Source organism: Neoarius graeffei, chromosome 3, assembly GCF_027579695.1.
Source record: "Neoarius graeffei isolate fNeoGra1 chromosome 3, fNeoGra1.pri, whole genome shotgun sequence".
NCBI classification, from domain to species: Eukaryota; Metazoa; Chordata; class Actinopteri; order Siluriformes; family Ariidae; genus Neoarius; species Neoarius graeffei.
Window position 1 is genome coordinate 84,184,783 of NC_083571.1, and position 14,025 is coordinate 84,198,807.

General features: G+C 42.8%; 2 protein-coding genes across 2 annotated transcripts; both read right to left on the reverse strand.

Annotated features, from left to right (window-relative positions):
* Nucleotides 1-320: 320 nt before the first annotated feature.
* On the reverse strand, nucleotides 321-2,802 carry caiap (CARD- and ANK-containing Inflammasome Adaptor Protein). Its single transcript, XM_060916069.1, has 2 exons — nucleotides 1,396-2,802; nucleotides 321-1,172 (listed from the first exon to the last, which is right to left on the reverse strand). The coding sequence occupies exons 1-2, from the start codon at nucleotides 2,800-2,802 to the stop codon at nucleotides 321-323; spliced, it is 2,259 nt and encodes a 752-aa protein (XP_060772052.1).
* A 2,786-nt stretch (nucleotides 2,803-5,588) lies between these two features.
* jun (Jun proto-oncogene, AP-1 transcription factor subunit) lies at nucleotides 5,589-7,825 on the reverse strand. The gene is made up of 2 exons (XM_060917543.1): nucleotides 7,385-7,825; nucleotides 5,589-7,248 (listed from the first exon to the last, which is right to left on the reverse strand). Exon 2 carries the CDS (start codon nucleotides 7,246-7,248, stop codon nucleotides 6,298-6,300), a length of 951 nt encoding a protein of 316 aa, XP_060773526.1. The 5' UTR covers nucleotides 7,385-7,825; the 3' UTR covers nucleotides 5,589-6,297.
* Nucleotides 7,826-14,025: the final 6,200 nt, after the last annotated feature.

Sequence of the window (14,025 nt, forward strand, 5' to 3'; positions counted from 1 at the left end):
AATTTGTGGGGGTTTTTTTCATCTTAATTATTGTTTGTGTCACAATAATACAACAATTTCCACCTTTAAAGTGGTAGGCATGTTGTGTAAATCAAATGGTGCTAACTCCCCCCCCCCCCCCCCCAAAAAAAAGTGACAAAACAGAACAAACACCAAGGGGGGTAAATACTTTTGCAAGACACTGTATGTCGTTATATTATATTGCCTGGTTATAGTTCGTCAAATGTGCAGTGTCATAAAACAGATTTCAACCCCAATTTAAATAAGCTTTTAATCAACATGTTTTTTTTTCAACAAACCATTCTGACATGGCTTTATTTTTATTTAATAAGAAACATCTTCCTTTTCAGCAGTACAGCGATGTTCTGATGGTTTAGGGTGCCCTCAGCTTCTGCTACCTGCAGTGGTGTTTTATTCACATTGTTAGTAGCCTGGAGTTTTAATTTCTCCCCATGAGTCCAGTTCACCAGCTTTTGCACTGTACCCAGATGCCCTGTTCGACAGGCCCAATGTAATGGCATGTCTTTATTATTGTCAGTGGCATTAATCTTGGCTTGTCTTTCCAGCAGCAGACCAACCACAAGCTCCTGCCCGTGTTCTGCAGCCAAATGTAGAGGTGTCCTCCTCCAAACGTTCCTGTCATTCACATTTTTATTGCTACAATTGATGAGGAGAGCAGCAGCCACACGTACATGGCCATTGCTGGCAGCGTAATGCAGAGCCGTACATCCATCCATGTCTTTGGCTGCAACTTTTGCCTTCGCAGTAAGCAGTGTTGAGATGGTCTGAGTGTGTCCTGCCATTGCTGCTAGGTGTAATGGAGTCTTTCTTTCTTTCTCAACATCATTGACATTGGAGCCAGCAAAAAGAAGCAGTTTTATGATGTCTACATCACCTTGAGCAGCAGCCCAGTGTAGCGCTGTCCTAGCCTGTCTGTCCTTTGCATGGAGATCTGCCTTTCCTTCCAACAGCTGGGCTACAGCCTCCTTGTGTCCACTTTGGCAAGCAAGATGGAGGGCAGTGAACCCATCCTGAGTCACTGCATTGATTTGTGCCCCTTTGTGGAGCAGCAGGGTCATCAGTGCTGGTTGGTTGTGTAAGGCACTAAGATGAAGAGGCATCTGCTCTTTGGGACCAATCATGTTGGGGTCCATGCCCATATCTAGTAATATCTAGAAGAAACTTTTAGAAGTTACTTAAAGAAAATAATGGTGATACTCGGGTAAATAACGTATTTTGAGTTTTCAAAAGTTATTTGCTTTTATATGAATGTGAATATACATGCAAAGAGGTCTTTTACCATATACATAAATGATTTTGATTTACTATGATCATTGTTTCTGTCCAGCATAAATGTACTTTAATATGGATGTGATACCAAAATAATTAACATACCTCTGTCATTGGTGTACTGCCACTTTGGATGGCCAGGTGAAGAGCAGACATCTGATTAGGTAGTCTCTTATCCAGCTGGGCTTTATTTGAGACCAACACTTTAAAGACCTCCAAATTGTTCAGCTCTATGGCTAGGAGCAGTGGTGTGTAACCCAGGTTATTACACACATTAACATCAGCTCCACTTTCAATAAGAGCAGCTACAATCCTGTCCAAGTTCCTCTGTACTGCTTTGAACAGAATAGATTGTACTTCATTTTGAGACATTGCTGTCTTAATGTTCTTCAGAAGCAGAGACAGCACAGGTTTCTGGTTTAGTTCTAATGCAGCCTCAATAATCCCAGAATCTACCTGAGCTCCAGCTTGAAGAAGCACGGCAGCTGTCTTCTCATTTCCTTGGCTAATGGCATGGAACAGTGCCGTCTTTCTCTGGCCATCTCGGGTATCTACTGAGGCACCATTTCTCAATAAAATTTCTGCCAGCACAGAGTCATCATCTACCGCAGCCATGTGCAGGAATGTAGTCTTTTTCTTGAAGCTTCTTCTTTCCTCCAGCACCAGTGTTCTGACTGTGTTCTCATGACAATTTTGTGCTGCTAAATGTTGTGGGGTTTTTGAGGATTGGTCTGTGGCATAGATGTCAGCTCCAGCCCTGACAAGAGCCGCTACAGCCGATGTGTGCCCCATCTCTGATGCCTTGTGGAGGGCAGTGCGACCTAAGCAATCCCTCAAATCCAGTTTTGCTCCTTGACGAAGCAAAAAGTTTATAACTGACACTTGGCCGTGTTCTGCAGCAAGATGTAGGATGGTACCACAGGATGCATTTCCATCATTGATATTTATGCCTCTTATAAGTTCCTGCAGTAGAGGCATATCACCCATAGACACTGCTTTGAGAATTGCATTTGATAATCCTTTGGGTTTTGCAGAACTCTTCTTTAACTCATCTGAGGAAGAAGGCAGCTCTGTCTTTTTTGATTTATGCTCCACTTCTTCATTCAAAGGGTTCCTAGATGTGTCCTGTAATTTTTTTATTGGCCCTTCTCTATCTTTTTCTAGCAGATATCCAATCAACTGCCTTCGTGTATCCTTAAAGTTTTCATTCAGCTGGCCCAAACAGGTTTTCAAGTTCTGGTAGAGGTCAGGTTGAGCACTCTTCAGACAGGGGTAGAAGAAGATGCGACATGCCCTCTCCCCTTGTGACACCAGGATGTTCAGCATTCGGGAATTCTTTTCCTCTTGTGCTGTAATGCTGGACACAAGAACTTTGTTCTCAGGTAGAAGGACTCCATTAGAGACCAGAAGGTCCAGTAAATCTTCCGTGTTGGAGATGCCACCAACTAACTCTTTCCTTTTAGTTCGGATTACTTCAATAGCATATGGATTTGTAAACTTGGTTGAACCCATGGCAATTCTCTAAAACATCAGTAAATGGTTAGAGTTCCAGCAGTGTCTTCTATGCCAAAAATCCTTTGAGAAGTCTGAACATAGGTGTGGCTAAAATGGCTTCAGTTATTACCAAGCATGCAAATATATCTTAGCAACCACATATCCGCAAAATGCAGGTGAATGTCCATTTCATGAATGCATGTTGTCTTGAGTGTAATTCTTTTTATACTGTAGTTATTTGAAAAAAAAAAGTTTTATTTAAACATGCTATATATTTATGAAAACAACCCCTCTCCCACACGCTATACTTTGGAATAGTTTAATTCCACATCTTGTTTAAGGTGTCTCCTCCTATGTAATCTGATACATGACTACTGTACCCATAACAATAATTTGTTGTTTCATTTGTGTTCAGGTATTACCAAGACACACTTTAATATATGCAAATCTTCTCACATAAGGTCTTTGTGTAGCCTGCATTGTTGAAGAAATGTCAAACTATAGATTTTTTTTCAAAGGATAGAACATACTGAAATTAAGCTTGGGTCTTTATTATTATTATTATTATTATTATTATTATTATTATTATTATTATTATTTGGTCACAGCCTGTGCATATGAACATCAGTGTCTATATATAGCCTATATGTTTACTTTTTGAAATCATCACCCTTATATGTGATACATTAAGTGTTTAGCTAAGTAAACTAGTAATGTATTCTTGCAATGTTGATGTTTCTGGGAATATAAGAGAAATTTTAGTATAATATTAAAAGACATTTCAATCTTTTAATCTATATAACTACAATTCTTGAGAAAGAAAGAAAGAAAGAAAGAAAGAAAGAAAGAAAGAAAGAAAGAAAGAAAGAAAGAAAAAGACCCATTCTTCATCTAGTTATATATTTATTATAGCAAAAGCAAAGAGCGGTCAAAGACTGAAGCATGGACCACTGGCTGAGGAGTTCCACTTCCCGGAAGACACGCCTACTGTCTGCTGAAATGACGCTGGGCTTCCGACCCTTGTCTCGCCTTATTTGGGCATGTGGGGAACAGCTTTCCGGTATGATGTCACCCTTTAACAAGTGTGGCCCGTGAAGAGGATAAATATTGTATGAAATGATATTATAAATTAAATATTGCATGAAATATGACATCTGTTTGAAATGAATTTGAAATGGGGAAGGCTACACAGGAAAATTGCCTGAGTAAAATTTACTCAAATTGAAGTAATTTTACTCTCGCCAGATAACATTTGGTCCCTCTCAAAAAAAAAAAAAAAAAATCTTCAATTTGAGTAAATTTTACTCAGGGACATTTCCTGTGTACACTTCTTTTGTCAGCTTGTAATGCATTTTTTTTAAATATGAAATATTTATAAAATGTGATTTTATAGGCATTCTTTTAACCAACATAAATAACTAGAAACTAATGAATATTACACATATTAAATAACAGGTCTGGACTGCACTTGTTTTAATCTATATCAGAATTACGAGGAAAGTGACTCATTGTGCTTATAGACGTTAAAATAAAATAAGAGTGGACAATATAAAACAAATGTACATGAGTCTATCTATCTATCTTCTGATAAGCTTAAAGCTTATATACCCGAACAGTTTCAACTTTAAATTATAACTAGTACACGTTGTTTTGTATTGTAAAATTGTTCACATTAATCACAGTTCCATAGACTATTTTCATGCATATAAATGTAGTTGGATTGCATATTTTATTATTTATTTTCTGCTCTAAAAGAACTGATCAGCTGATCATCAGGCCATTACAGGGTTGTGGTAGTGGTTCTAGTGTAATGAAAACACTGTGTTTATGGCAGGTGTATAGTACTTCAGGGATGAGCAAACCTTCCCTGAAGTCAACCTGTGCTGATTTAACACGGACTGATGGCGACCTCTAGCGGTACAAAACGATTATTGATGAGAAACCAGCTGGTGAGACAAAATTATAGACGTGTCCAAGTTTTATAATCGACTTTATAAAGATGACTTATTACATGTTCTACAGTTACTAAATAAAAGTTATTGAATTAGAATATAAAATTAATTTGGATTTTAAGTTAATTGATAAGGTTTATTGTTGTTACAGTGATATAATTTATGGAATGTATGTTTATTGTGTACAAACCATGACATCCTAGCACTCTTTATGACTAAATGTAAACGTGGGCACATCTAAAATACTAATGCAGTGTCAGTAAAATTACTTTATTTTAATATGTTAATAGCTCAGGCCACTCTTTTGTAAATAAAATCACTAAGTGAAGGATGTAAGTGTTCCAAAATGGCACAAATATCCATTAAGTGATGCACAGTTACAGTCCAGAAGTTTGCTGAATTCTTTGTTCACTGACACTTCACTGAACATACCAGTTAATTACCAGGTTTACTAGGTCGCCTATTAAAGTAGATAAATCATTAATCTATGGACTCTGGCCCTTCATGACTATAGGCAGGCACTCCTGTATGAACACTACCTATATATTGTGAAATGTAACTACATGTAAAGAACATAATTAGGCTACTGGTGGTGCTGAATGCTTTATTCACAACACATTAGTTTAAAGTATTAATTGTGTATTAGATAAACTATACCAAAACAAGTGAACAAAACTTTTTATGTAGTCTATTTATGTGCTGTTCGAGTAGAGATACATTCAGCTTTGCTGTAATTTGTCTTTCAGGCCGTGTGTAAAATGTTCCTTGCACTAGTTGCTCATGGGTCAATATGTTTGTGTTGGCGCGAACACACACATTTCCACAGAAACAAGAGACATTATTTTCGTTCGACATACTTTTATTACAGTTCATAAATATTGTTTAGTTTCTGATGAGGCCAGAAAACAAACATAAAAAAATTATGTAGTACTTTTATTACAAATGGTAAACTTAAGTACTCCTCTTTGTCTTTATTTACACATAACAATGAGTGAAACCTCATTAAAAAAACTTTTTAGAAAAAGAAACTGCTGAAGCTCGACTAACTCAACGTCAATTTGATTCAGTTTAAGAGCAGTAAAAGTACATTGCAAGTCAGGAGTCAGGCAGCTTGTGTCGATTTTTTTTTCTTCCAGATTTAAGTGGACGCAAATTCCTGCTTTTGGCGCGCCAGTACAGGCGACAACGTTCTTATCACAGTTCTCTCTTCTAATACTGAGTGCTCCTGTAAAGCTTAGGTCCATGCACAACTTGGTCAAAAGTGAGCAAGGTTGAGTCTCTTTTTGTCATTAGGAAAAAAAGAAGAAACAACATGTAACAGTGCGAGGCTCTCATGCTGTCCGGTGGTATCCCAGTCTGTCACCAGTGGACGCAGTCGGTGGAGTTTTCAACTCCAATTCGGACATCCTTTTACGCGCCAAAGCGTAAAGGCGCGCGCTCACACAGTTCCCGGTCCTGGTGGACTATTGCCAGTAGAGATGCTTTTACCGGCCAGCCACCTCTGGTTTGCGTGTCCTTTCAGTTCGTTACGCGACAACTTCCATGTCTTCTCTGACCCTTTTCAGAATGTCTGCAGCTGCTGCGTCAACATGAGCTGACAGCCGCTGTTGACGTGGTTCATGACTTTCTGTTTGAGCTGGGCGACCTGTTCGCGCAGCATATTGGCGGTGGATGCCAGCTCCGAGTTCTGCGACTTGAGCGTCTTGACCTTTTCCTCGAGGCGGGAGATTCTCTCCAGTTTCCTCTTACGGCACTTGGAAGCGGCGATGCGGTTGCGCATGCGCTTGCGCTCGGCCTTGATGCGCTCCTGGCTCTCCATGTCGATGGGTGAGAGCGGCGGCGTCTCCCCGGGCATTTCGGGGACCGTTTGTGGCTCCTCTTTGAGCGCCTGCAGGCGCGGGTGCTGCACGGCCATGGTGTGCTGCTGCTGCGGTGGCACAGAAGTGGTCGTGTAGCTGCTCATGGCCGGATTGGCACTGGTGAAGCTGGGTGCCGTGGTGATAGCCGGGTTAAACGTGCTCAGGTCGGCGTAGACCGGTGGTTCCGAGCGCACGGTCGAGCTGTAAACGGCTGCGCCCGCCATAGACGACACGGGCGCCATGGAGTTGTTGATCGTAGTCTGAGGGGTCGTGGTGACGCTGCTGGGCGGCATGTGCTGATGATGGAGCTCGGCCAGCGCTCGCACAAAGCCCTCAGCGAAACCCTCTTGCTCGTCAGTGACATTTTTAGGACACAGGAACTGGGTTGGTGTGGGAGTCGTGGTGATCAGACCATTGCTGGACTGAATGATAAGGCGCTCGAGCTCAGGAGAGGCCAACTTGAGTAGGCCGACGTCCGGCGACGTGAGAATGTCATTGGCTTTTGGTCGCAGGTGCGGCTTGAGCGTGCTGCTCGGGTCCGACAGGTTCAGTGTCATGCTGTGCTTCAGCGCTTTGGCGTTGTATCCGAACGCGGCGCCGTCGTGCTGCGTGAACGCGCCGCTCAGAGAGTCGTCGTAGAAAGTAGTTTCCATCTTAGTAGACATAGAAAGAGAAACCAAAACTTTTGGCTCAAACAGTCGTTTCACTCACAGTCCCGATTCTACTTTAGTCTTTCTTCTTTCAGCTTTATTTTTGTTTTAAATAAAACAATAGTGTCAGGGAGCCTACCAACAGCAGGCGGCTTCAAACTTCAGAGTCCTTTTTTGGTTAAACTCCGAAAGTCCTGTAACAAACTTCAGCGAGAAATAATAATAATAAAAAAAGTTATCAGCACGAACTAAACCACTCGGAGACGAGATTAAAACAGATACACGAATATATCTGGCTCTGTTATGAGCTTTCAAAGTGTCGGCAGTCGGAAAGCGTATGATTCTTAAACTTTTTGTTTATGATTTCTGCACCGCTCGTCTCTCAGCTGTTCCTCTGTGGCGAAGTCTGTATACTCTGAGCTCCTCCAGCGTGGAGGCCAACCTTATCTGCTACCACTGCCACACTAAAAATAGGCCTCCCAATGATGTCATGCCTGAAGTCTCTTATTGGCTGGAGGCGATTCGTTGGGCGTTCCACAGTGTTCAGATAAGGCGCGTTGCCTAGACTACCATACCACCAGAAGATTCTTCTCTAGTCCTCGCAAAGCCTTATGGGATGAGGTAATGCTGCAAGTCGATGAACGGTGCATTATGGGATTACGTATTGTTTTTGAATATCTAGTTACGCGCTTAGCTGTTTCACATATACAAAGTCTGTGAGATGATATTGTGTTGCTGTGTTATTGTCACTCTATACGATTAGAAATAAAGTTTTAACAGTGTTTTGTACGTTTTTGTTACAAGTGATACTTTTCTGAAGGGGATGAACGCTTCAAGGATTATTTCGAAAGGAATATCCGATATAAGAAGTTATTCCTGGTGTTGATTTAAAATTAAAAAGAGAATAGACAAAACGCATTTAATTGAATTCTGGTAGAAACTTACTTGACTGTAATTGTTATATTAATTTTAAAGAAAAATCAGAAGTCGTAGTGAGACTAGCCTACTTCATGTCCATGTGTGTGATTGCGCGTTTCCCTGTTCAGCCAATGGGAATAGCAGAGGAGGCGGGTCCTCTAGTGGAGTGACAGCATGTCATAGGACTCATCGGCTTTAGGGAGCGTGTCAAAATTCCCTCTGTAGTCTTACAGCACTAACAACCAAACACGAAACATTTAATAGCGCAAATATTATAGGAAATACATGATATTACATAGACTATTATTACTTGAATTAAGTCTCTGACTGGTATATTCAGGATTCCATGTATAGTTTTGTAAACATTGGTTTTGTTTCTGTATCAAGACTTTTGCCATTCGCCCTAAAGCAACTTGACACTTGTTTACGTTCTCTGGCGCTTTTCAGTCTGTTGGATAGTCAGTTCACTGTCCCAAAATACCACGTAACCATGACGTTGTAGCCTCGACTACACATGTTCATGAACTATGATCCTAAATCAAATTGAACCCACACACACACGCATTAATGCCTAAAAGTTAGTGGCTGTACTTTTGATTCCTGACTCAATAAAACGTTCACAACAAAATAACTTTTAGTTTGACCTTTCCTCCATAAAGCTACAGTAGGTAATTTTGTTAGGAGCATTTTTGTTATTATTTCTTGAAATTCTCTTTACATCCTGACAGCAATGAATAAATAAAATGCTCTAACAATAAAAAGAAAAAAAATCCATTATCTGCGGCAGTTGCAGGGCTGTAAAAAGCCTGTCGAATAATTTCATTCGGTCCAAATGTAATGATTGAAAGGACTACCTGCCTGTCTACCTGTGCGCGCTCTGCCCTTGCAGTCATTGCACATGACCGGAGTCTTCCACAAGGCTAGGCAGACATCTTGCAGACATATCGCTAAAGCTAGTTGAACTAAAAATATCGCTAGAGCTAGTCGACAGCTGTGAGGACTAACAATAGCCGTGTTAGTTATTTACATTCATTATGATAATATTAGGGCAGCACGATGGTGTAGTGGTTAGCACTGTCGGCTCACAACAAGAAAATCCTGGGTTCGAGGCCGGTGAAGGCCTTTCTGTGTGGAGTTTGCATATTCTCCCCGTGTCTGTGCGGGTTTCCTCCGGGTGCTCCGGTTTCCCCCACAGTCCAAAGACATGCAGGTTAGGTTAATTGGTGGCTCTAAATTGACCGTAGGTGTGAATGTGAGTGTGAATGGTTGTTTGTGTCTATGTGTCAGCCCTGCGATAACCTGGTGACTTGTCCAGGGTGTACCCTGCCTCTCGCCCATAGTCAGCTGGGATAGACTCCAGCTTGCCTGCGATCCTGTCGAACAGGATAAGCAGCTACAGATAATGGATGGATGATAATATTAGGTGTTTTCTTACATGTGAATGAGACTTGAGGGAGTTGGATTTGACAACGAAGTGCTGCATTCCTCTCCCAACACTTCCTCATGGACTCGTCCACCAGCAGTAGTCAGGCAGTATGCGTTCATGTGTTTTGGAGGAGTCGCTTTGGACGGAGGACTGAAGGGAGGCTGTGGGATTTTTCAGTTGGATACTTTCAAAACCTAGCTTACTCTTGCTAGTTTCTCCAAAATTTAAAATTCTTTAAAAATGTTATTAAAGATATTGTTCTTGACTTATATAGGTTTAATAAAAGCCTATTTAATATTTAATAACAGAGGCTTATAGTCTACAAACTATTATACTGTATTAAAATATAACTAATGTCATATGATATTTCCATCCATCTCATCTCATTATCTCTAGCCACTTTATCCTGTTCTACAGGGTCGCTGGCAAGCTGGAGCCTATCCCAGCTGACTACGGGCGAAAGGCGGGGTACACCCTGGACAAGTCACCAGGTCATCACAGGGCTGACACATAGACACAGACAACCATTCACACTCACATTCACACCTACGGTCAATTTAGAGTCACCAGTTAACCTAACCTGCATGTCTTTGGACTGTGGGGGAAACTGGAGCACCCGGAGGAAACCCACGCAGACACGGGGAGAACATGCAAACTCCGCACAGAAAGACCCTCGCCAGCCACGGGGCTCGGACCTGGACCTTCTTGCTGTGAGGCGACAGCGCTAACCACTACACCACCATGCCGCCTACTTAAGTAATATAATATATTTTGACAAATATAAATATAATATATTTATGCAGGATTCTTTTCTGATTACTATGGTTGTAAAGAGTAGTTATTTACCATAAAGCTATTGTAGCCTTCCTGCTAATCTGGCCATTCTCCTCTGACCTCTCTCATCAAAAAGGAGTCTGAAAATTCTAGGAGTAGTTTCGAGCAAGGGGCGGCACGGTGGTGTAGTGGTTAGCGCTGTCGCCTCACAGCAAGAAGGTCCTGGGTTCGAGCCCCGGGGCCGGCGAGGGCCTTTCTGTGTGGAGTTTGCATGTTCTCCCTGTGTCCGCGTGGGTTTCCTCCGGGTGCTCCGGTTTCCCCCACAGTCCAAAGACATGCAGGTTAGGTTAACTGGTGACTCTAAATTGACCGTAGGTGTGAATGTGAGTGAATGGTTGTCTGTGTCTATGTGTCAGCCCTGTGATGACCTGGCGACTTGTCTAGGGTGTACCCCGCCTTTCGCCCGTAGTCAGCTGGGATAGGCTCCAGCTTGCCTGCGACCCTGTAGAAGGATAAAGCGGCTAGAGATAATGAGATGAGATGAGTTTCGAGCAATTTCCGAAATACTCAAACCAGCCCATCTGGCAGCAGCAACCATGCCACAGTCAGTCACTAAGATAGCATTTTTCATGATGCTTATGTTTGATGTGAACATTAACTGAAGCTCTTGACCTGTAACTGCACTGTTGCCACAAAAGTGGCTGATCAGATAATTGAATGAATCTACTTCCTAATAAAGGGGATGGGGAAAATATGTTCTAGACAGGAACATGTTTAGACACGAAAACAGATACATTGCAATGCCACTCATCCTTAATCCTTCCCAATGTGTCATCTGCAGTGTAGGGGCTAATAATATTTAAATCATGGATAATCCATCCATCCATTATCTGTAGCCACTTATCCTGTACAGGGTCGCAGGTGGCTACAGATCTGACTATGGACGAGAGGCAGGGTACACCCTGGACAAGTCACCAGGTCATCGCAGGGCTAACACATAGAGACAAACAACCATTCACACTTAAGCCAAGTTTACATTAGACTGTATCTGTCTCATTTTCTTCGTGGATGCACTGTCCGTTTACATTAAAACGCCTGGAAACGCCGGGAAACGGGAATCCGTCAGGGTCCACATATTCAATCCAGATCGTGTCTGGTCCGGTGCTGTGTAAACATTGAGAATACGCGGATACGCTGTGCTGAGCTCTAGCTGGCGTCGTCATTGGACAACGTCACTGTGACATCCACCTTCCTGATTCGCTGGCGTTGGTCATGTGACGCGACTGCTGAAAAACGGCACGGACTTCCGCCTTGTATCACCTTTCATTAAAGAGTATAAAAGTATGAAAATACTGCAAATACTGATGCAAATACTGCCCATTGTGTAGTTATGATTGTCTTTAGGCTTGCCATCCTTCCACTTGCAAGTGGTAAGTGATATGCACTGGGATCACACACACAGCGGCTCAGTCCCGAATCACTGCTCGTGCACTTCACTCACGCGCTCTGTGAGCTGCGCAGGGCCGGAGTGCGCACCCTCCAGAGGGCACTCGCTGTTCAGGGCGGAGTGATTTGGAGCACAGGATGCCTGCGGAGCCAAGCGTATCCATGTATTGACGTTGCTGTGTGCACGCGAATTGTGTATTGGCGTTGCTGTGTGCACGCTAATCGTTTTAAAAATGTTAATCTGATGATCCGCTGATACGGTCTAATGTAAACCCCACCTTACATTCACACCTACAGTCAAATTAGGCCCTGTCCACACAGCAACGGATTCAGGTGACTCCGATACAATTGCTTATCGTTTAGGCCTGGCGTCCACACGGCACCGGCATTTTGGGTGCCCAAAACACAATCTTTTTGAGAACGGGTTCCAGAGTGGAAAGATCTGGCAACGTTGCCGTTGTGAAGTCGTCTGGATGAGTAGAATGGATTTGTTTATGATGACGTCACAACCACATGACTGTGAGTGCTTCACGCCGGGTAGAAGTGTAACGAACTCAATGCGAGTTGTCAACAAATCCTGTAACTTGGTTCATGAAACGTGCTTACAAAATATTTTCACTGTGAATATTTATTGTGTAATGGTGCAAAGTGAGAGAGAGAGAGAGAGAGAGAGAGAGAGAGAGAATAGCCCTTAGGGCAGAGTCAATCCCGCCAGCAAAACTAGGGAAAAAAAGGAGCGATCTCACCTCTTCAGATGTTGGTTTAAGTCCTACAATACATTCCTCAAAAAGGGCATAGAAGAGCAAATTAATCCATCAACGTGTAGCATTCAATTTATTCCGGACCATTAAAGACGCCGCCTTCCGCGTAGAATCATACGTCATCCTCGCCGCCATACTGGATAGGTCAAAGCGGAGAATAAAGATTCATGTGCTGCGTTTAACTGTACCAACAGGTTTACTGTCCAAACGAGATCACATGGGCTTACCTTTCACAGGTGAGAAACAACAAATTAATCCATTAACGTTTAGCATTCAATTTATTCCGGACCATTAAAGATGCCGCCTTCCGCGTAGAATCATACGTCATCCTCGCCGCCATATTGGATAGGTCAAAGCGGAGAATAAAGATTAGCTGCGTTTAACTGTACCAACAGGTTTGCCGTCCAAACGAAATCACATGGGATTACCTTTCACAGGTGAGACTGGAAAAATACTTTTCATTGTATTTGGTCATTATAATGTAATTTTATGAACAGATTTTCCTGACTTTGTGGCTAATATGAAGTCTCGCGCATAATAGTTTATGCGCATGCGTCCTTACTTCTTCTATTGTTCTGGTGTCTCCGAAGGGACCGTCTTACAGCGCCCCTAGAGATGTGGCATGTGTATTGCATCGTTTTCAGCAAGCGTTGCGTTGCCATATGGATATGCCACCTGATATTTTACTGATCGTTGCCCATTTGGATGCGATATCTCATCTCATCTCATTATCTCTAGCCGCTTTATCCTTCTACAGGGTCGCAGGCAAGCTGGAGCCTATCCCAGCTAACTACAGGCGAAAGGCGGGGTACACCCTGGACAAGTCGCCAGGTCATCGCAGGGCTGACACATAGACACAGACAACCATTCACACTCACATTCACACCTACGGTCAATTTAGAGTCACCAGTTAACCTAACCTGCATGTCTTTGGACTGTGGGGGAAACCGGAGCACCCGGAGGAAACCCACGCGGACACGGGGAGAACATGCAAACTCCGCACAGAAAGGCCCTCGCCGGCCACGGGGATCGAACCCGGACCTTCTTGCTGTGAGGAGACAGCGCTATGGACGCGATATATTTTTAAATAACATCTCGTTGCCGTTGTCGTGTGGATGTAGCCTTAGAGCCACCAATTAGCCTAATCTGCATGTCTTTGGACTGTGGGGGAAACCGGAGCACACGGAGAGAACATGCAAACTCCACACAGAAAGGCCCTTGTTAACCGCTGGGCTCAGACCCAGGACCTTCTTGCTGTGAGGCGACAGTGCTAACCACTACACCACCGTGCCGCCCATGAATAATCACTGCTGAATGGAAATTTTTGGACTCACACCAACTGGTGCATGGATAAGCAGAGATAAAGAAACAACAAGAAAGTTAAGATTTGCATTCCTATTGGCAGTAGTAAAGATTAAGCATAACCAAAAAGAGGGAGGAGTATGTACCATCTGT